Genomic DNA, 24,654 nt, shown 5'->3' on the forward strand with positions numbered 1-24,654 from the left:
ACAGACGGTAGGCAATTAAGGTCACATTTTTGATAACTTATGACCTAAAGAGGCCTTTCAACTGATTCTGAAAAACACAAAAAGAAAGATGCCCAGGGTCCCTGCTCATCTGTGTGGATGTGCCTTAGGCATGCTGCAAGGAGGCATGAGGACTGCAGATGTGGCCAGGGCAATACATTGCAATGTCCGTACTGTGAGAGGCCTAAGACATTGCTACAGGGAGACAGGATGGACAGCTGGTCGTTCTCGCAGTGGAAGACCACGTGTAAAAAAAAACCACACAGGATCGGTACATCTGAACATCACACCTGCAGGACAGGTACAGGAAGGCAACAAGAACTGCCCGAGTTACACCAGAAACGCACAATCCCTCCATCAGTGATCAGACTGTCTGCAATAGGGTGAGAGCGGCTGGACTGAGGGCTTATAGGCCTGTTGTAAGGCAGGTCCTCACCAGACATCACGGGCAACAACATCGCCTATGTCTCACCAGGGTTGATGGTCGGATTAATGTTTATCTTAGAAGGAATGAGCGTTACACTGAGTTCTGTACTCTGGAGCGGGATCGATTTTGGAGGTGGAGAGTCAGTCATGGTCTGGGGCGGTGTGTCACAGCATCAGACTGAGCTTTTTATCATTGCAGGCTTTCTCAACGCTGTGCATTACAGAGAAGACATCCTCCTCCCTCATGTGGTACCCTTCCTGCAGGCTCATCCTGACATGACCCTTCCAGCATGACAATGCCACCAGCCATACTGCTCGTTCTGCGTGTGATTTCCTGCAAGACCGGAATGTCAGTGTTCTGCCATGGCCAGCAACGATCCCATTTAGCATGTCTGGGACCTGTTGGATTGGAGGGTGAGGGCTAGGGCCATTCCCCCCTGAATTGTCTGTGAAATTGCAGGTACTTTGGTGGAAGAGTGGGGTAACATTTCACAGCAATTTTGGTGCAGACCATGAGGAGGAGATGCACTGCAGTACCTAATGCAGCTGGTAGCCACACCAGATACGGACTGATACTTTGGATTTTGACCCCCCTCCCCCTTTGTTCAGGGACACATTATTCCATTTCTGTTAGTCACATGTCTGTGGAACTTGTTCAGTGTATGTATGTTGTTTAAACCTCTCTGGAATATGTGGGAGGGTAGCGTCCCACCTCGCCAACAGCCAGTGAAAGTGCAGGGCGCCAAATTCAAAACAACAAAAATCTCATAATTAAAATTCCTCAAGCATACACGTATTTTACACAATTTTAAAGATAACATTTTCGTTAATCCAGCCACAGTGTCTGATTTCAAAAAGGCTTTACAGCAAATGCACCACAAACGATTATGTTAGGTCACCACCAACTCACAGAAAAACACAGCCATTTTTCCAGCCAAAGAGAGGAGTCACAAAAAGCACAAATAGAGATAAAATTAATCACTAACCTTTGATGATCTTCATCAGATGACACTCATAGGACTTCATGTTACACAATACATGTATGTTTTGTTCAATTAAGTGCATATTTATATCAAGAAATCTCATTTTACATTGACGTGTCACGTTCAGTAGTTCTAAAACATCCGGTGAAAGTGCAGAGAGCCACATCAATTTACAGAAATAGTCATCATACATGGTGATGAAAATACAAGTGTTATACATGGAATTAGAGATATACTTCTCCTTAATGCAACCGCTGTGTCAGATTTCAAAAGAGCTCTACGGAAAAAGCAAACGATGCAATAATCTGAGTACAGCTTTCAGACAACAAAGCAGCCAAAAAGATATTCGCCATATTGTGTAGCAAACACTAGTCAGAAATAGCATTATAAATATTCACTTACCTTTGATGATCTACATCCAAATCCACTCCCAGGAATCCCAGTTCCACAATAAATGTTTTATTTGTTCGATAAAGTTCATCATTTATGTCCAAATAGCTTCTTTTGTTAGGGCGTTTGGCAAACAAATCCAAACGCGCGTCCAGGTCCAGCTGAACGTCTGACGAAAAGTTCAAAAAGTTCCGTTACAGCCCGTAGAAACTTGTCAAACTAAGTATAGAATCAATCTTTAGGATGATCTTTAACATAAATCTTCAATAATGTTCCAACCGGAGAATTCCTATGTCTGTAGAAAAGCAATGGAACGAGAGCTAACTTTCTCGTGACCGCGCGTCAGAGCCTGTGGCACTCTGCCAGACACCTGGCTCAATCCCCTCTCTTTCGCCCCCACTTCACAGTAGAAGCTTGAAAGTTCTAAAGACTGTTGACATATAGTGGAAGCCTTGGGAAGTGCAATATGACCCCATTTACACTATATTGGAATGGCAAAGAGTTGAAAAACTACAAACCTCAGATTTCCCAATTCCTGGTTGGATTTTTCTCAGATTTTCGCCTGCCATATGAGTTCTGTTATACTCACAGACATCATTCAAACAGTTTTAGAAACTTCACATTGTTTTATATCCAACAATACTAATATGCATATATTAGCATCTGGGACAGAGTAGCAGGCAGTTTACTCTGGGCACCTTATTCATCCAAGCTACTCAATACTGTCACCCTGTCACCAAGAAGTTATTAATCTTATGTTAATACAAATATTTACACATGTTAAGTTTTTTGAAAATAAACGCAGTTGACAATGAGAGGACTTTTTAAAAGTTTATTTTAAGGTATTGATCTTGGGCGAATCTATGTCGTTGGAGCTGAATTCCACAAAACCTGGTCTCTGCTCCACTCTGTTGGTGGAGTTCATCAGAAACTTCCTTCACCATGGAGTGAGGTAGTCAACAAGGTCCAGCTGAAAAAAAACTATTAACAGGTAAATCTAGAGAGGAAGAGAGAGGCATATATATATATATATATATATATATAAAAGGGGACATATGTATTTATATTACGGACTCGTCTCTAGCCGCGAAACAGTTAAATTATAATGAGCTAGCCGAGCCTCTTTTGCTCGCGTTGATCGTCCTCCCCTAGCCCCGCCCCTCTCCTTCTAGCTTTAGTGTCATTTTACCAGCTGGGACTGTGAGTTCCTGCAAAGTCTGATCACACATGCACGCCATAACTCAACCGCTCGGCAGCCTCACATTGCTCATCATTTAGGAAAGCCTGTTGGTTAGCTTCAAAAACATGGCGGCCCTTAAAATATTATCACGAGCGGATACTGTATTCTTCAAAAACCTATCTGCCACCTGCATACCCAATTTGAACTTCACCCATTCCTTGAACAAGGTTAGTATCGACATGCGCCAATGAAATAGACCAAATACAAACATGCATCCAGTTAGATAGACACATTGGGAAGCGTTGCTTTTTTTGTGCGAGTGTTTATTTTAAGCCTGCTACGTCAGGTTAGTGCGAATGTGTCATATGGCACCTTCTATTTTAACCCCTAAATTGTTCTCTGAAATGCAATTGAAATCAAAATTCATCATTTGCATTTACTGTTGGCTACGATCAGCGTATACTTGGCTACTGATCCGTTATGTTATACCTCAACACTACCGACCACTTTCATAAATGTTCGTTATGTCTGATGCTTCCATTCCATGATCCATGTTAGCTATTTCCCGTCCTGGTATCTTAGTAGCCCATATGGTGGCTAGCAGTAGACACTACTCTGTCACCCATAAAAACTCACATGACCTTGGCTGAGAAAGGGACCTTGGATTTCAATTTAATGTGTCCATTTGTTTGTTTTGCCAGTATTATGTGTTTTATGTTTACAGTAGATAGTTCCCATTGAAGACACTCGCTCACCCCCAAGGTCCAACTATATATATATTACGATCGATTGGGGAACATATCTAGTGAATATATTTGGAAGTTATTGATGTTGACTACCGATATTTTTTTTCTCTCCGCAATGCTCCTTTAAACTGTAAAGAAGTCACCTTACCAACATAGCAACACACATAAGCCTAAGAATGTTGGTCATTGACATTGCGCTGCAGGTTGCAACCCACTTCCCTCGGACCCTTTGCGTGTCACGCGCACTAAGGACAGCCAGAAGTAGAGACATGTAAAAATGCAGTGCAGAACAGTCTCTGTAAAGTATAGTCTACAGGTAGTATAATAGAAAATAATGTACACAGTTCTCCGATAAGGGTATTGTTTAATCATGTGTTTGCATTTCGGTTTTAGAAGTAGTGAATTGGAGGGTATACACAGTACACACCTCAATGTTTCGATAATTACAGTCTGACGCCGTGCTAGTGTTGTTCAATACATTTTATTGTGCATTGCTTCACCTATAGAAGTTGGCCTCTCAGTGTGCAGGAATCCTTTTATATTGTTATGTTTTCACCTCCTTTTGTCACATGTTATGCAGTTGCTTTTGTTTGGCTTTGTTGCCACAGTACAGTTTGTAGTCAGACCTCAGATAAGTTGTTGTAGGTTATAACAGTAAACAGAGCTAATGGTCGTTAATCGCCCTGAAAGGTTCCGTCTAGGTCAAGACTACAGCCTAAATACAAGATGCTGCTCCTAGGTTAACAGTCAAGCCTATTTTGTGAAATGTTTTCCTTCTGGGAGCATTTTCCTCGGGCTTGATTGGTCATAATTGCTGATTCGCTATTGACAATTCATTTTTATATGAGCTGAGGTCAAAATCAAGCCACTTAGTTCATAATAGTTATTTGACATATCTTATATTTGGTCACAAATCCACCTAGAATATAGTTCCTCCCCAAAAGTTTGGTGGATCATAATAGAGTGAAATGGGTGAAAACTAAAACTGGTCATAGGTTAATACAGACTAATGCGTTAACTACATCAGGGGGGATTGCAGACCTATTCATTCTATTTATAACAAGAGGTTGATTACACGTCACTAATATCAGAGCTTAGAAGAACTAGCCTATAATGGACGGTGTTGTTTTGTCAGGGACATTCTCAGATCCACCAGACTGCCTCATTCCCCCAGTGAACCTTCCATCTACACTAGTGCAGTACGGTGGATATAATTAGCTACATCAGAGGAGTTAAAGGATGAGCGAATGGTGGGTTAATGGCAGAAAATGAAAGGCTTGATGAGGTTAAAGGGTCTCCGTCTGCTCTCCACGTCTCAGCTGGAGGAATATGCTTCCTGGCAGAGTTCCAATCCAAGCAGTTCAAGACCGTCTGCTTGCCACTCTTACTCTTACTCTAGTTGAGAAAGTGTTGTGAACTGGACATATCTCTTTTGTTTCTTGTACTTTGCCTGCCTGGTCCATCTTTTCTGTGCTGTAACTGAATACATTCTATACTCTTGGTGTTGGTTTTTATCTCACTGCACACAATGTGAAGTGCTGATTTTGACACGACAGCCTTATATGTGATGGAATGCTAGCACTGGGGAAATTCCACGTTAACAGAGTGATGCTGAAACTAAGATTAAAAAAACGGTATAAAATGAAATGTATGCCAAACAAAATCCAATGATCGCAAAGTTAAACAAACCATAGAACTCTATGCACAAGGACTACTTTTAACAATTTACACAGCATTTAACTAAAACACATTTACTTGAACAGTGCAGATGCAAAGTTTAGTAACAGAATATCGGATTGTGCTGTTTTTGCCGTCCGTCTGTTACCAAACTTAGCATCTTCACTGTTCTTCAAGTAAATGTGTTTTTGTTAAATGTTCAGTGTAAATTGTAAAAAGTAGTGCTTGTACACGGAGTTGTATGATTTGTTAAACTTTGTTTGGCATTCCGTTACCGTGGAAAGATCGGAGTGGAATTTCCAGGATCTTTGTTTTTCACTACTCCCCAGCACACATCTTATTCTGAGAGGAGGTGAATCCACCTGTGAGAAGAGTACTGAATATGGTAAAGTATTATTGAATGCTGCCAGAGTTTGTCTAACTGTGGGACTGTTCCTCTGTGTCCCCCAGATGTGTGGCTTCTCCACCTCCAGTCAGAGAAAGTCACAGTTCTACACAGACCCCACAGAGGCTGTAAAGGACATCCCCAGTGGAGCCACCATCCTAGTGGGAGGTAAGATCAGGAGACAGTGAAGACTTCACTGTGGGCTCTGAAAGGGCTTTTCCCTGGGATGCCTTGCAAATGCAGCACTGAAGACTGTTTACGCCTTGACATTTACATGTACATTTTAGTCATTTAGCAGATTCTCTTATCCAGAGCGACTTACAGAAGCAATTAGGGTTAAGTGTCTATGCCAAGGGCTTGTCAACAGATTTTTCACCTAGTCGGCTCAGGGATTCGAACCAGTGACCTTCCGATCCTGGACAAACGCTCTTAACCGCTAGGCTAAGATTTATAAGAATTGGATAGGAGTGTAAGCAAAATGATGGACATTTCACCTCTCCTATCAGAGAGCAAAGTGGGGATATTATGTTATTTCTAATACGTGCACTATACAGTACTGTACCAGTCAAAAGTTAGGACACCTACCTGATCACACTCAACACACACATATACAGTACCAGTCAAAAGGTTGGACACACCTACCTGATCACAATCAACACACACATATACAGTACCAGTCAAAAGGTTGGACACACCTACTCATTCAAGCGTTTTTCTTTATTCGCACTATTTTCTTTATTGTGGAATAATAGTGAAGATATCAAAACTATGAAATAACACATATGGAATCATGTGGTAACCAAAAGTGTTATATAACTCAAAATATATTTTAGATTCTTCAAAGTAGCCACCCTTTGCCTTGATGACAGCTTTGCACACGCTTGGCATTCTCTCAACCAGCTTCACCTGGAATGCGTTTTCAACAGTCTTGAAGTAGTTTCCACATATGCTGAGCGCTTGTTGGCTTCTTTTCCTTCACTCTGCGGTCCAACTCATTCCAAACCATCTCAATTGAGTTGAGGTCAGGTGATTATGGAGGCCAGGTCATCTGATACAGCCCCATCTCCTTCTTGGTCAAATAGCCCTTACACAGCCTGGATGTGTGTTGGGTCATTGTCCTGTTTAAAAACAAATGATAGTCCCACTAAGCGCAAACCAGATGAGGTCGTATCGCTGCAGAATGCTGTGGTAGCCATGCTGGTTAAGTGTGCCTTGAATTCTAAATAAATCACAGACAGTGTCACCAGCAAAGCACCATCACACCTCCTCCTCCATGCTTCACAGTGGGAACCACATATACAGTGTCTCACAAAGACACAGAGGACATATTTCCAACGGTCTAATGTCCATTGCTCGTGTTTCTTGGCCCAAGCAAGTCTCTTCTTCTTTTTGGTGTCCTTTAGTAGTGGTTTCTTTGCAGCAATTCGACCATGAAGGCCTGATTCACACAGTATCCTCTGAACAGTTGATGTTGAGATGTGTCTGTTACTTGAACTCTGTCAAGCATTTATTTGGGCTGCAATATCTGAGTCTTGTAACTCTAATGAACTTATCCTTTGCAACAGGTAACTTTGGGTCTTCCTTTCCCATGGTGGTCCTCATGAGAGCCTGTTTCATTGTAGCGCTTCAAGGTTTTTGCTACTGCAAAAGTTATTGAAATGTTCCGTATTGACTGACTTTCGTGTCTTAAAGTAATGATGGACTGTCATTTCTCTTTGCTTATTTGAGCTGTTCTTGCCATAGCCTTACTTGGTAAAGGACCAAGTACATATTATCTTCTGTATACCCAACCCTACCATGTCACAACACAACTGATTGGCTCAAACGCATTAAGACATTCCATAAATTAACTTTTAACAAGGAACACCTGTTCATTGAAATATATTCCAGATGACTACCTCATGAAGCTGGATGAGAGAATGCCTAGAGTGTGCAAAGCTGTCATCAAGGCAAAGGGTGGTTACTTTGAAGAATCAAAAATATATTTTGATTTAGCACTTTTTTTCTTATTACATGATTTCATATGTGTTCCATATGTATAGTTTTGATGACTTTACTATTATTCTACAATAAAGAAAATGGTACAAATAAAGAAAAACCCTTGAATGAGTAGGTGTGTCCACACTTTTGACTGGTACTGTATGTACATAAATATGTGGACATCCTTTTAAATGAGTGGATTTGGCTATTTCAGCCACACCCGTTGCTGACAGATGTATACAATCGAGCACACAGGCATGCAATCTCCATAGACAAACATTGGTAGTGGAATGGCATTACTGAAGAGCTCAGTGACTTTAACGTGGCACCGTCATAGGATGCCATCTTTCCAACAATTCAGTTCGTCAAATTTCTGCCCTGCTAAAGCTGCCCATCAACTGTAAGTGCTGTTATTGTGAAGTGGAAATGACTCGGTGCAACAGCGGCTCAGCCGCAAAGTGGTAGGCCACACAAGCTCACAGAATGGGACCCCCTAGTGCTGAAGTGCGTAGCGTGTAAAAATCGTCTGTTCTCGGTTGCAACACTCACTACCGAGTTCCAAACTACGCCTGGAAGCAACGTCAGCACAAGAACTGTTCATCGGGACCTTCATGAAATAGGTGTCCATGACCAAGCAGCCGCTCACAAGCCTAAGATCAGCATGCACATTGCTAAGCATCGGCTGGAGTGGTGTAAAGCTCGCTGCCTTTGGACTCTGGAGCAGTGGACATGCTTGAGTGATGAATCATGCTTCACCATCTGTCAGTCTAACGGATGAATCTGGGTTCGGCGGATGCCAGGAGAACGCTACCTGCCCCAATACATAGTACCAACAGTAAAGTTTGGTGGAGGAGGAATAATGGTCTGGGGCTGTTTTTCATGGTTCGGGCTAGGCTTCTTAGTTCTAGACGATTATGTGCTTCCAACTTTGCGGCAACAGTTTGGGGAAGGCCCTTTCCTGTTTCAACATGACAATGACCCCGTGCACAAAGCGAGGTCCATACAGAAATGGTTTGTCGAGATCGGTTTAGAAGAACTTGACTGGCCTGCACAGAGCCCTGACCTCAACCCCATCGAACACCTTTGGGATTCATTTGGAACACCGACAGTGAGCCAGGCCTAATGGCCCAACATCAGTGCCCGACCTCACTAATATTCTTGTGGCTGAATGGAAGCAAGTCCTCTCAGCAATGTTCTAACATGTAATGGAAAGCCTTCCCAGAAGAGTGAAAGCTGTTACAGCAGCAAAAGGGAAACCAACTCCATATTAAGGCCCATGATTTTGGAATGAGATGTTCGAGGAGCAGGTGTCCACATACCGTTGGTCATTTTACATTTTTTATTTCACCTTTATTTAACCAGGTAGGCAAGTTGAGAACAAGTTCACATTTACAATTGCGACCTGGCAATGTAGTGTATCTCCTACAATTAGGCTAGGGAGACACTTGTGTTATATGATCCAAGTGTAGTTTTTCTGTAAAAACTGTTTCTCAGTGGGAGAAATGTTCATTCACACATTGCCTTGTTTGCTGTTCTTAGATAATGGACCATGCTCTCAATTTTAGCTGCTCTGTCTGAATCATTCTGCGTCATTGCCCCCGACAGACTGGGATGCTATGACAGATTCCATATGTCATAATAATAGAATTGGGCTTGTGCTTGTTTCCACTCTGTGTAAGGAAGGCCTAACTATACAGGGTCATTTTCCAAGGAAAATAAGTCATTAATAGAAATGACTGTAAACATTTATGTTTCTCTCTCCAGGGTTTGGTTTGTGTGGTATTCCAGAGAACCTTATCAACAGTTTATTAAAGACTGGCGTGAAGAGCCTTACAGCTGTCAGCAACAATGCTGGGTAAGTGCGTGTGTGTCTGTCTGTCTCTCTGTGTGTGTCTGTTTGCATGCAGGTTTTTATTTGATTTATTTCACCTTTATTTAACCAGGTAGGCTAGTTGAGAACAAGTTCTCATTTGCAACTGCGACCTGGCCAAGATAAAGCATAGCAGTGTGAACAGACAACACAGAGTTACACATGGAGTAAACAATTAACAAGTCAATAACACAGTAGAAAAAAAGAGAGTCTATATACAGGTGCCTGTGTGTAACCCAAAACCATGGATTGAATTTCCATCTCGACCCTCGTTTACTGCTGTTAAGAAAATGCCTGTGTTTCCTAATGCTAGTTAGAATCTGTTTTAAATTACAGGCCTCCAACCATGATAGTATCAAACATTTTAAACTGTTTCTCGTAAAGATGCCCTGCGTGGGATCATGGGGGATGCCCTGCTGATCTAAAGTCCGTTTTAGGCTTTACCCCCCTAATGGTTAACCCCCTAGAGTTGATGTCCGTGGCATTGGATGGGTCTTAACCCACCGCATCCTTCCGCATCTGCCGTGAAGGCTGGCAGATCCACAGTGGTGTTTGTCAGACCATGAGACTAATCCCGAAAATCGGTCTTCTCACGAAACGTCTGATCGGTTTGGCCTACAAAATATTATTCTCCGTTTTGTTCTACGACTTCCAAAAGCGTCACGGGACTCGTCTGAGATCGGTACTGCAGATCTGTCAACCTCTGTCTGTAGTGTCCGAACAGTTTGGGCTACACACTAATATGACCCTTCTATGGAAAGGTGAGTCTCTCTCAAACATGTACATGTTTCTCTAGCCACTCTACTCATGTTGCTCTAGCCATTCATGTTGTTCTAGCCACTCTACTCATGTTGCTCTAGCCACTCTACTCATGTTGCTCTAGCCATTCATGTTGTTCTAGCCACTCTACTCATGTTGCTCTAGATACTCTACTCATGTTGCTCTAGCCACTCTACTCATGTTGCTCTAGCCACTCTACTCATGTTGCTCTATCCGTGGGACTGGCAACCTGTAATGTAAAGTTGTGGGACAGTGAATCTAATAATAGCAGTATTCAGTGTGTTAGTTTATAAAGAGATTCATTTAGCACATCTCAGACATGCCACAGGAGCTGGATAAAATAATATAACAACAAAAAGAAAGTGAATGCCCAAGAAACAATATTGAAAATGAAAAGAAAGTGAACTCCCAGTGTATCCTTTGGCCGTAAAGTGATTTAATTTGGTTTGAGGCCGTTGTCTGATTTCATTGGCTTGTATTTGGTACAATTTCCTGGTCATACTTAGCTGTCAGGTTTAATTTCAGAGTGCAAACATCCACTGACTGTTCCCCTGCAGCTCTTTCTTTGCATCTATCTATACCTAATCTCTTTGACAGAAACCTGAAGAACCAGTCATTTTAGAGTTAAAATCCTTTGGATTTTTTAAGGTCAGGCTACAGGCCTATACTCGACCCAGATTAGACATTTGACATTTCTACTAGTCAGACAATCGTCCGGAATCTGAGAGTGAATGGTTTTTAGGCTATCGACATAACTCTGGAAAGAGTCATTATCTTTTCTATTATCTCAACACTGAAACTTTAGGAGAAGCGAGAGAAATGATAGGACCATGAGAACTGATGCTCTTCTCCCTCTCTGTTTCTCTTGCTCTCTGTTTTTCTGTTTCTCTCTGTGTCTCCCTCCCTCTCCTTCTCTCCCTCTCAGATACAGTGGATCCTTTATGTAGGGTGTTATATGAGACGGGAACCTCTCGTGTGCACTAGGGCAACCCACTGAGCTTTCATAGGAGGACACTTTGCCAACTGGAGGGAACTTTGTTTTACTCTCACTCCATAACCTTTTTATGGAGTTACTGTACAACAGACACATCACACTGTTAATGACATAAGATGTTGTAAGCACTAAACATTCATGCCAGCACTGTTCAAACAGTGTGTTTTATTTTGTAGGAAAGGTTAGAGTTTTTATTTATTTTTTTTTTTTTTCACCTTTATTTAACCAGGTAAGCAAGTTGAGAACAAGTTCTCATTTACAATTGCGACCTGGCCAAGATAAAGCAAAGCAGTTCGACACATACAACGACACAGAGTTACACATGGAGTAAAACAAACATACAGTCAATAATACCGTAAAAAAAACAAGTCTATATACAATGTGAGCAAATTAGGTGAGAAGGGAGGTAAAGGCAAAAAAGGCCATGGTGGCAAAGTAAATACAATATAGCAAGTAAAACACTGGAAAGTTCAGCCCAGGTGTTGAAGAAAGAGCAGTCAGAAGCATCTGCCCTTGATTGAAAACACTGTCCATTTTGATCTAATTTCTTCAGCTAGAGTGGAGTGAACTGCTTGTAAACTGCTTGTAAACTGATTGAGGAATACTGTGAAATACTCAGTACCGCATGAAACAGCAGTCTAAACATCTGCACACCAAGTTCTTAACAACTGTGTTTAGTTTGTTGAGCTCTGTCAACAGACTTGTATTGGAGGTACAGAATGTAAGATTGCATAGACCATTGTGCGTGGGGGTTATCATTTCTCCAGTATAGATTATTCTTGAAAATTGCTCCTCCACATTTCGAGATAATGATTCATTTGGAAGTGTGTGCTGTGGGCTGCACATTCAAACTCCCCTATTTCAGAAACAGGAGTACACCTGTTCTGCACAGTTTGATATGGAAATTATAAAAAGATAAGAGCAGAAAGCTCTCTCTCTCTCTCTCTCTCTTTTATTTATATATATGACATGCAATATACTGCTGACTTGTCTATATTAGTTGAACTAAAGTAGACATGATTGTCCAATATCTAAGTGAAGCTGATTGGACATGTGTGTGTGTGTGTGTGTGTGTGTGTGTGTGTGTGTGTGTGTCACGGGACTTGATAACTGTGTTGTTGGTGTTCTGAGCATTCTTGGCCTAGATGGTGTGAGTAAGCTGACCTAGAAGTTGTGTGAAGGACAAAGCCTGTTCTTTCCAGTCCCAAACCTTCCCCAACATTAGCAACGTGACTGGGAGATCTTTAACTCACACCAAATATTTTATCCTACTAGATTTGATCGTAAGAATAAAGAGATGTGATTAGTAGACTATGATTTTGCACAAGTTTTCACATTCATTACGAATACATCTTAATTATCCCTAAATGAACTATTTAGTGTAGTCTTGAGTTTCATGAAGCCAATATATGCACTTCTGTCTTGCACTTGTTAATCGTCTCTAGTGAACTGCTTATATGGGTCGAGAAACAGTTGAGATTAGACCAGCTTTAGTTTCACCACACAGGCACAAGAAAGGCAGGTGACACATTGCTACCTGGAGTTAAACATCATTGTTTTATTTACCCCAGATCACTTCCATTAGTTAATGACTAACACTCAGAGGCTATTGTGGCAGCCCCAGCTTTTCTTCGTCTTGGCAATTGGGTAGTTTCTATACCCTCTTGAGGCAGCCTTGTAAACCATTGTGACTGCTCTCTTCACAGCAAATCAAATGTTATTTGTCACATACACATGGTTAGCAGATGTTAATGCGAGTGTAGCGAAATGCTTGTGCTTCTAGTTCTGACAATGCAGTAATAACCAACGAGTAATCTAACCTAACAATTACACAACAACTACCTTATATACACAAGTGTAAAGGAATGAAAGAATATGTACATACAAATATATGAATGAGTGATGGTACAGAACGGCATAGGCAAGATGCAGTAGATGGTATAGAGTACAGTATATACATATGAGATGAGTAATGTAGATTATGTAAACATTATATGAAGTGGCATTGTTTAACGTGGCTAGTGATACATTTTTTACATACATTTTTCCAATATTAAAGTAGCTGGAGTTGAGTCAGTGTGTTGGCAGCAGCCACTCAATGTTAGTGGTGGCTGTTTAACAGTTGGATGGCCTTGAGATAGAAGCTGTCTTTCAGTCTCTCTGTCCCTGCTTTGATGCACCTGTACTGACCTCGCCTCCTGGATGATAGCGGGGTGAACAGGCAGTGGCTCGGGTGGTTGTTGTCCTTGATGATCTTTATGGCCAACCTATGACATCGGGTGGTGTAGGTGTCCTGGAGGGCAGGTAGTTTGCCCCCGGTGAGGCATTGTGCAGACCTCGCTACCCTCTGGAAGGCCTTACGGTTGTGGGCGGAGCAGTTGCCGTACCAGGCGGCGATACAGCCCGACAGGATGCTCTCGATTGTGCATCTGTAAAAGTTTGAGTGTTTTAGGTGACGAGCCAAATTTCTTCAGCCTCCTGAGGTTGAAGAGGCGCTGCTGCGCCTTCTTCACCACGCTGTCTGTGTGGGTGGACCAATTCAGTTTGTCCGTGATGTGTATGCCAAGGAACTTAAAACTTACTACCCTCTCCACTACTGTCCCGTCGATGTGGATAGGGGGGTGCTCCCTCTGCTGTTTCCTGAAGTCCACGATCATCTCCTTTGTTTTGTTGACGTTGAGTGGGAGGTTATTTTCCTGACACCACACTCCGAGGGCCCTCACCTCCTCCCTGTAGGCCGTCTCGTCATTGTTGGTAATCAACCACTGTAGTGTCGTCTGCAAACTTCATGATTGAGTTGGAGGCGTGCATGGCCACACAGTCGTTAGTGAACATGGAGTACAGGAGAGGACTCAGAACTCACCCTTGTGGGGCCCCAGTGTTGAAGATCAGCGGAGTGGAGATGTTGTTACCTACCCTCACCACCTGGGGGCGGCCCGTCAAGAAGTCCAGTACCCAGTTGCACAGGGCGGGGTCGAGACCCAGGGTCTCGAGCTTGATGACGAGTTTGGAAGGTACTATGGTGTGAAATGCTGAGCTGTAGTCGATGAACAGCATTCTCACATAGGTATTCCTCTTGTCCAGATGCGTTAGGGCAGTGTGGTTGCGATTGTGTCGTCTGTGGACCTATTGGGGCGGTAAGCAAATTGGTGTGAGTCTAGGGTGTCAGGTAGGGTGCAGGTGATATGGTCCTCTCAAAGCACTTCATGATGACGGAAGTGAGTGCTACAGGGCTGTAGTCGTTTATCTCAGGTACCTTTGCTTTCTTGGGAACAGGAACAATGGTGGCCCTCTTGAAGCATGTGGGAACAGCAGACTGGGATAAGAATTGATTGAATATTTCCGTAAACATACCAGCCAGCTGGTCTGGGGATGCCGCCTGGGCCTGCAGCCTTGCAAGGGTTAACACTTTTAAAAATGTTTTACTCACGTCGGCTGCAGTGAAGGAGAGTCCACAGGTTTTGGTAGCGGGCCGTGTCAGTAGCACTGTATTGTCCTCAAAGCGAGCAAAGAAGTTGTTTAGTCTGTCTGGGAACAAGACATCCTGGTCCACGACGGGGCTGGTTTTCTTTTTGTAATCCGTGATTGACTGTAGACATACCACATACCTCTCGTGTCTGAGCCGTTGAATTGTGACTCTACTTTGTCTCTATACTGACGCTTAGCTTGTTTGATTGCCTTGCGGAGGGTATAGCTACACTGTTTGTATTCGGTCATGTTTCCGGTCACCTTGCCCTGATTATAAGCAGTTGTTTGCTCTTTCAGTTTCGTGCGAATGCTGCCATCAATCCACGGTTTCTGGTTGGGGAATGTTTTAATAAACGCTGTGGGTACAACATCACCGATGCACTTGCTAATAAACTCGCTCACCGACTCAGCGTATAGCAGTAGCTCACTCCAGTCTTTCAACTCGCAAAGACCATTGAAGTGGGAAAAATTTAACTATCTGAAGTCGTCCAACAACCAAACCACTTATGATGGATCATGTTTCGTTATATCTTAGAATGGAAGAAGCAATCCTAGTATAAACTCAAGTGACCTTGTTATGCCTTGCCTGCATAAGTCCAGCTGTTTCAGTGTGTCTCTGTATCTGTGTATGGTTGTGGCTTAGCTGCCTGTCAGAGAGAGGTCTGGTGCTCCTCCTCCTCCTCCTCTTCCTGTGACCTTAAGTAACCATTTTGGAGTAATGTGAGCCCTGTACAATACATAATGGATTAAAGGAAGGGATAAAAAGAGGGGGAAGGAGAGAGTTGAAGAAAGATGAGAAGGGAATAAACTCTACAGTGGGAGGGAGAGAGGGAATGCATACTGTAGGTTCATTGTATGCATTCCCTCTCCATTGCTCTGCTTTTTCACTTTGCAGACAGATTCATAACTGAAATCAAATTTTAGGATGTTTTACTAGATCGTTGCACTTGGTTAACATTCACAGTAGCTTATTCACTGAGCCGGGAAACAACAACAACACCACAGTAGCTTATTCACTGAGCTGACACATCCACACCACAGTAGCTTATTCACTGAGCCGGGAAACAACAACAACACCACAGTAGCTTATTCACTGAGCTGGACACATCCACACCACAGTAGCTTATTCACTGAGCTGGACACATCCACACCACAGTAGCTTATTCACTGAGCCGGGAAACAACAACAACACCACAGTAGCTTATTCACTGAGCTGGACACATCCACACCACAGTAGCTTATTCACTGAGCTGGACACATCCACATCACAGTAGCTTATTCACTGAGCTGGACACATCCACAGTAGCTTATTCACTGAGCTGGACACATCCACACCACAGTAGCTTATTCACTGAGCTGGACACATCCACATCACAGTAGCTTATTCACTGAGCTGGACACATCCACATCACAGTAGCTTATTCACTGAGCTGGACACATCCACACCACAGTAGCTTATTCACTGAGCTGGACACATCCACACCACAGTAGCTTATTCACTGAGCTGGACACATCCACCACACCACAGTAGCTTATTCACTGAGCTGGACACATCCACACCACAGTAGCTTATTCACTGAGCTGGACACATCCACACCACAGTAGCTTATTCACTGAGCTGGACACATCCACACCACAGTAGCTTATTCACTGAGCTGGACACATCCACACCACAATAGCTTATTCACTGAGCTGGACACATCCACACCACAGTAGCTTATTCACTGAGCTGGACACATCCACACCACAGTAGCTTATTCACTGAGCTGGACACATCCACACCACAGTAGCTTATTCACTGAGCTGGACACATCCACACCACAGTAGCTTATTCACTGAGCTGGACACATCCACACCACAGTAGCTTATTCACTGAGCTGGACACATCCACACCACAGTAGCTTATTCACTGAGCTGGACACATCCACACCACAGTAGCTTATTCACTGAGCTGGACACATCCACACCACAGTAGCTTATTCACTGAGCTGGACACATCCACACCACAGTAGCTTATTCACTGAGCTGGACACATCCACATCACAGTAGCTTATTCACTGAGCTGGACACATCCACACCACAGTAGCTTATTCACTGAGCCGGAAACAACAACAACACCACAGTAGCTTATTCACTGAGCCGGAAACAACAACAACACCACAGTAGCTTATTCACTGAGCTGGACACATCCACACCACAGTAGCTTATTCACTGAGCTGGACACATCCACACCACAGTAGCTTATTCACTGAGCTGGACACATCCACACCACAGTAGCTTATTCACTGAGCTGGACACATCCACACCACAGTAGCTTATTCACTGAGCTGGACACATCCACACCACAGTAGCTTATTCACTGAGCTGGACACATCCACACCACAGTAGCTTATTCACTGAGCTGGACACATCCACACCACAGTAGCTTATTCACTGAGCTGGACACATCCACACCACAGTAGCTTATTCATTGAGGTGTAAACACCAGAGTAGCTAGACCATGAATAACACAACAAACCTTTTTTTGTTGCAATACTGTGTTTGTGTGTGCTTAGTAACCTGTGCATAGTAACCTGTGTAGTAACTTGTCCTGTCTCCCTGCAGGGTGGATAACTTTGGGCTTGGTCTGCTCCTACAGACCAAACAGATCAAGAGGATGATCTCCTCCTATGTGGGAGAGAACGTTGAGTTTGAGAGGCAGTACCTGTCTGGGGAGCTGGAGGTGGAGCTAACCCCACAGGTAACACGCAAGGGAACGCACACTTCATGCCTTTGATAGTTTTCCCATTCTACTTATTGGGAGTGAGATGCATTAGTGGTGGAGGTTTTGAATGTCCAGGTTCAGTGATTTTGAGTAATGATGCCATTGATGACCTCTGTCCTCCAGGGTACCCTAGCAGAGAGGATCAGAGCAGGGGGTGCGGGTGTTCCTGCTTTCTTCACGGCTACAGGCTACGGTACCCTCATCCAGGAGGGCGGCTCCCCCATCAAATACAACAAAGACGGAACTATCGCCATCGCCAGCGAACAGAGAGAGGTCAGACCCCATCCTCTTCCACCATGTTGTTTCTAGCACCACATTTGTATTTATTAGGCATCCCCAGTTAGTTCCTGTGACGTGTTGAGTCATTCGGATACATAGACATGCTGGCTTTACTCAAAGCCAGTGCCATGTCATTAGTGAAGATTTTTGGGGCCTAGACAGCTACCCTGGGGAATTCCTGATTCTACCTGGATTATGTTGGAGTGTTGCGTCCATTAAAGAAAGCGATCTGTGTTCTGTTAGACAGGTAACTCTTTTTTCCACAATATAGCAGCGGGTGTAAATCCATAACACATACGTTTTTTTGTCTAACCAAACAGCCCACAATTTTTTTTATCATCAATTTCTCTCAGCCAATCATCAGTCATTTGTGCACCTGCTGTGCTTGTTGAATGTCCTTCTGTATAAGCGTGCTGAAAGTCTGTTGTCAATTTGTTTACTGTAAAATAGCATTGTATCTGGTCAAACACATTTAAAAAAAAAAGTTTACAAAGGGTTGGTAACAGGCTGATTGATTGGCAATTTGAGCCAGTAAAGGGGGCCTTACTATCCTTGGATAGGGAAATAACTTTTGTTTCCCTCCAGGCCCGAGGGCACACACTTTCTAGTAGGATTAAATTTAATATATGGCAAATCGAAGTGGCAGTATCATCTGCTATTATCCTCAGTCATTTTCCATCTAAGTTGTCAGACCTCAGGGGCTTGTCAGTTGTTAATAGACAACAATGTTTTCTCCTCTTCCACACTTACTTTACGGAATTCTAAATTACAATGCTTGTCTTTCATAATTTGGTCAGATATTCTTGGCTGGGTTTTGTCATGCCTGCATTTGCTAATTTTACCAATGAAAAAATCATTAAAGTAGTTGGCAATATCAGTGGGTTTTGTGATGAATAAGCCATCTGATTCAATGAATGATGGAGCGGAGTTTGCCTTTTTGCCCAAAATTTGCTTTAAGGTGCGGCAAAGCATTTGACTATCATTCTTTATGTAATTGATCTTTGTTTCATAGTGTAGTTTCTTTTTATTTGGTTTAGTCACATGATTTCTTAATTTGCAGTACGTTTGCCAATATGGCTACTATTGTGATCACTACATCCGATGGATTTGTATACTGCTTTCAAACAAATTTCTGCAGCATTAGGAAAGATGTGATCAATAAATGTTGATGACTTCATTCCTGTGCTGTTTGTAACTACCCTGGTAGGTTGGTTGATAACCTGACCAGGTTGCATGCACTAATTACAGTTTGAAGCTTTTTCTTGAGTGGGCAGCCTGATGAAAGCCAGTCAATATTTAAATCACAAAGAAAATATAGCTCTTTATTGAGTTCACATACATTATCAAGCATTTCACACATGTTATCCAAATACTGACTGTTTGCACTTGGTGGACTATAGCAGCTTATCACAAGAATGGGCTTTAGGTGAGGCAGATGAACCTGTAGCCATATTACTTCAACAGTATTTAACATTAGATCCTCTCAAAGCTTGTGCTGGTGCTGAATGTAAACAGCCACACCTCCACCGTTGGCTTTTCTGTAGGTCTTATAACCATGTATTGCTAACACTGTATCATCAAAGGTATTATCTAAGTGAGTTTCAGAGATTGTCAGAATATGATTGTCATCTAGCAAATTATTGATTTAATGAACCTTGTTTCTTAAGCTACATATGTTAACGTGGGATTTTTGATTCTTGACATTCACCACCGTGTGACACAAAGACACGCCTCCATCTCTGACTGCTATTATTAACACATACTGAAATGGCACACCGTTAGCTTTACAAACACACACGACGTGCTGTCATATCCAGCTGTCTTCTGGTCCTGTCTCTTGAATGGCTTGCTATGTCATTGTTCGGCAGGTGCGGGAGTTTAATGGCAGGCATTACATCATGGAGAAGGCCATCACTGGAGACTTTGCTCTGGTCAAGGCCTGGAAGGCTGACAAGGCCGGGAACATCATCTTCAGGTAGCTACCATTACATTCACCTGTGTCTGTCAATCTAAAAATTACCTGATATCAGGGCAGCTTACTCCATCCTACTCCTTGAATCCCTGCACAAAGCATAGGGTACCATTTATTATGACCTCAGGAGCTCATGTACCCCTTAGAAAATCTGCTGTCGCTAAGACTGTAATGCTGCTGAAGAGACTGGGTGCATCATTACGGCTATTAGCCATGATAATAGTGTTGTGGGAATAAACATTTAACACACATTTACCCAAGTCACTGTGATTTAGATCACTGCTTTCGCCAGGTCAGGTTGAACCCTTTCTAATCACTTTGTGATGTTACCACAATAAGCAGCAGTCGGGCCTGCAGGTCGCTTGGCTCTGTGCCAGATTGATTGATGGTAGGAGATACAAGCCTTTAAGCTCAGTGACTGAATTAAGATATTGACAATAGACAGTCAATAGAGATTGAACATTCTCCAGAAATTAGGTCTGACTGAAATTGCCTTTTTTCTTAGTTCGCTTGTCTGTCAGGATGTGAGAAGAACATTCACTCTGTCCACATATGAAAACGGACCCATATTGTTGTTTGTTTTGTTTACAACCTTGCATTCAAACCTGTGAATAATTACACTCCTGTACACTGAAAATGTCCTAGTAAATGCAATTCAATTTGTCACCACAGGGGTGCAGTATTTGCTTTCCAACTAACAATCCCCTTTGACTTCACAGGCAAAGACTGGCAGTGTTGAAACAATGGTTGCTTATTTGAAAAAGAGAACATCGCATGATTGCTCTATGTTAATGCTGTCGCTGTTGTATTGCTCCCTTGTAGCCTGTTGCTTGTAAGTACGCATTTCACTGTAAGGTTTACACCTGTTATATTCGCAGCATGTGACAAATGCAATTTTATTTGAGATGAATGATTGTGTTAGATTCTAATTATCAGAAAAATAACTTGACGGACACTATGAGAGCTCAAACCAAGTTTATTCATCCAGAGGGTCGAACAGCTGAACCGACCAAAACACATTTTCCAATCGTGGTGGTATTTGTACCCCAATTTGGGGTGGAATCTCCTCTTTCTCTTCATACACTACATCTCTGTTGCTAGGCAGGAAATTAAGTGACGCGGGCAATTAACCTTTCCTTCTCCTTTAACGTGACCAACCTGACCTCAACCCCCTTCATCAATAATCCACATCTCTTTCCCCTTATCAATGCCTGCCACGTGATCGTTTTCCCTACACTCAGTACATTCCAAGCCATATACCTTCCTCCTACCCTCTAAACCATTTCACCCAATATTTCAGTAGGATACCTGATAATTAACCCTATTTCCCATTTTAGAAGTCAGAACCCAGAATCCATCAATTGTGAGCGAGTGTTGGACGAAACCTGATTTTTGACTTCTACTGATACCAGGTTTAGTATCATGATACCAAAACGATACTCGGTACCGAAATGATACCACAGCAACAAAAAAATGCGTATTAGCTAAAGTCACAGAATAACTATTCAGCTTTATTTTTTTTTAACATAATGTTGTTAACTGGTAGAACAAATAAAATATATTCTATATTCAATTTCATGTAAAAATAAAACACCATATCAAATAGTAGAAGAATACCTAAAATGTTCCTTATGCAAAACCATGTCAGAGACTGAGCAGACAAAACTGTTTTTAAAATGTCATTTGATACATATTGGGGTTAATTTGCTCATCTATGGTCCTAATATTGGGTCAAATGGCATTCATTAGACCTAGGATTCATTACAGCTAAATCATTTTAATTAAATAAATGAATACTTTAGTTCCAAAACGACATACAAACACTTTGAAGCGCCTTTCTGAATTGTCTACACTGAGTGTACAAAACATTAAGAACACCCTCCTTATATTGAGCTGCACCCCCACTTTTTCACTCAGAACAGCCTCAATTCGACAGGGCAAGGACTCTACAATGTGTCAAAAGCATTCCACAGTAATGCAAAAGCATTCTATGTTTCCCACAGTTGTGTCAAGTTGTCTGGATGTCCTTTGGGTGGTGGACCATTCTTGATACACACAGAAAACTGTTGTGTGTAAAATCCAGCAGCGTTGCACCTACTACCATACCCCGTCAAAGGCACTTACAATTTTTATCTTGCCCATTCACCCTCTAAATGGCGCACATACACAATCCAGCTCTCAAATGTCTCAAGGCTTAAACATCCTTATTTAACCTGTCTTCTCACCTTCGTCTACACTGATTAAAGTGGATTTAACAAGTGACAACAATAAGGGATCATATCTTTCACCTGCTAAGTCTGTCATGGAAAGAGCACATTAGGTGTTCCTAATGTTTTGTACACTCAGTGTATGTTCGTCATTGTTACAATTTTTTCATTTTTCAAATTTAGTAAAATAATGACAATGTTACAATGCAAATGTCATAAAATAGCTTCTTCATGTTATTTTGGAACTAAGCCTCCCTTGCACTGCACTATTTTGGAACACATTTTGCTTAATTGGTTTTGTTGGGCTGGTCCTCGTCTGCTCTGAAATCAAACTATTCCCATTGTTGGCTTCTACAGCCAGTTTTATCAACAAGTTGCTGGCGTGGAGGTATGACGTTTCTGCTTGCTTCTCAAAAGGTGAATGCACCAATTTGTAAGTCGCTCTGGATAAGAGCGTCTGCTAAATGACTTAAATGTAAATGTAAAAGGGGCCTGCGGTGTCAGCTACAAGCGCTAGTAATTTAGTAGTTTATTACTGCCCCCTTGAGGAGATTCAGACAAATTACTAGACAGACTCCATCCTCTAAATCCTTATATGACTTGACACATTTGACAGAAGTACCGAATGTATCAAAAATGATCGTGCTGAAAAGTTTTTCATGTTCGAGTATTGATAAAGTACAGAGGTTTTGTATACCGTGCAGCACTATTGTGAGCTAAGGTCGTCTCTCTCTCTCTGTGTGTGTGTCTAGGAAAACAGCTAGGAACTTCAACCAGCCCATGTGCAAGGCAGCCAAAGTCACCATCGTAGAGGTATGTGCCATGTCCCTGCACTCCAGCCCCCTTTCCCCCTCCCCTGTCTATGGTACTGCTCTGCTGTCTTAACAGCACAGAGGGAGAGCTATTGTTGTTGCTGTTAATAGTAATACCATTTCCACTAATACTACTGCTACTATTATTATTGTTGATGTCTTATTGCTGTTAGTCCCACTACTGTTGTTATACGTGTATTTTGACAATGCAAGTTATTTAACTGGCCATGTCAATAAAGTCTGCTGAATTGAATAGAGAAACAAAGAGAGAAAGATTTGTGGTAGACAATGAGAAACCAGTAATATGACTACTGCCTCATTTGGATGGCCTGATGGAAAGTCTAGATGATACAAGTTGGCTCAGTCTGCTGGTATTATATCCACTTTTGGGGGTCACAATGTTATGTGGTCGAGTCCAGTGATTACCACATGGTGGCTCTCAGCCAGTCCTTCTGAGGTCGTGGCTTAAGACTGGGTTGTCCTTAGAAACATTGCTGGTCATGACAATTATTTTAAAAACCATAATTTTTGTAAAAGGTAAAAAAAGTAATGAAAGTATTTTGTTAATGTTTTAGTTGAACCTTTATTTAACTAGGCAAGTCAGTTACAGCCTGGAATTGAACCAGGGACTGTAGTGATGCCTCTTGCACTGAGATGCAATGCCTTCGACTACTGCGCCACTTCGAGAGACCTTAATGGAGGGGGGCACTGTGCAAAAGCGTTTAGGTACTGTTTCTGTTGTCTGGCCTCTCTCTCCATCAGTGTGATGCAGACTGGGTTGGGGCTTTGTGTGGTGACATTACTGCTCTCTGGGTCGTTTATGGCAGCTTGCCCTGAGCACATTGATCATCCTCCAGCCCCAGACTGGCTATAAACTGGCTGTCACCCCCATCACCAAACTTACGATGGCTGACATGAATCGCCAGAGACTCAGCATTTTAGCCTTTTGAGATATAACCCCCCCCCCATGCTCTGCTCTGTAGAGATGTAAACCACCAGCCCCCTCCACCCGTCTCTGTGGAGATGTAAACCACCCCCCCCCTGCTCTGTGGAGTTATAAACCACTACCCCCGACCCTCATCTCTGTGGATATATAAACCACCAGCCCCCACCCTCTGCTCTGTGGAGATATAAACCACTACCCCCGACCCTCATCTCTGTGGATATATAAACCACCAGCCCCCACCCTCTGCTCTGTGGAGATATAAACCACCAGCCCCCCACCCTCTGCTTTGTGGAGATATAAACCACTACCCCCCATCCTCTGCTCTGTGGAGATATAACCCCCCCCACCCTCTGCTCTGTGAAGATATAAACCACCAGCCCCCCACCCTCTGCTTTGTGGAGATATAAACCACTAACCCCCCCGTTGTCTGTGTGGAGATATAAACCACCAGCCCCCCACCCTCTGCTTTGTGGAGATATAAACCACTACCCCCACCCTCTGCTCTGTGGAGATATAAACCACTACCCCCACCCTCTGCTTTGTGGAGATATAAACCACCCCCCCCACCCTCTGCTCTGTGGAGATATAAACCACCAGCCCCCACCCTCTGCTCTGTGGAGATATAAACCACCAGCCCCCCACCCTCTGCTCTGTGGAGATATAAACCACCAGCCCCCACCCTCTGTCTCTGTGGAGATATAAACCACCAGCCCCCACCCTCTGCTTTGTGGAGATATAAACCACCAACCCCCACCCTCTGCTCTGTGGAGATATAAA

The 24,654-nt window shown here is 42.8% G+C and overlaps 1 protein-coding gene across 2 annotated transcripts in view; it reads left to right on the forward strand.

Annotated features, from left to right (window-relative positions):
• The first annotated feature begins 3,009 nt into the window (after positions 1–3,009).
• Positions 3,010–24,654, forward strand: part of LOC115140704 (succinyl-CoA:3-ketoacid coenzyme A transferase 1, mitochondrial-like) — a 178,364-nt gene continuing 156,719 nt past the window's right edge. Inside the window, exons 1-7 of one of the 2 annotated variants that reach the window (XM_065026803.1) lie at positions 3,010–3,224; positions 5,871–5,973; positions 9,550–9,640; positions 17,502–17,637; positions 17,785–17,934; positions 19,809–19,915; positions 22,872–22,932. In XM_065026803.1, coding sequence (XP_064882875.1) covers positions 3,123–3,224; positions 5,871–5,973; positions 9,550–9,640; positions 17,502–17,637; positions 17,785–17,934; positions 19,809–19,915; positions 22,872–22,932 — 750 coding nt within the window. In that variant the 5' untranslated portion in view covers positions 3,010–3,122. The remainder of the gene's footprint in view (positions 3,225–5,870; positions 5,974–9,549; positions 9,641–17,501; positions 17,638–17,784; positions 17,935–19,808; positions 19,916–22,871; positions 22,933–24,654) is intronic. The other variant, XM_065026802.1, reaches the window with a different exon arrangement.

This window comes from Oncorhynchus nerka, linkage group LG13 (assembly GCF_034236695.1).
Source record: "Oncorhynchus nerka isolate Pitt River linkage group LG13, Oner_Uvic_2.0, whole genome shotgun sequence".
NCBI lineage: Eukaryota > Metazoa > Chordata > Actinopteri > Salmoniformes > Salmonidae > Oncorhynchus > Oncorhynchus nerka.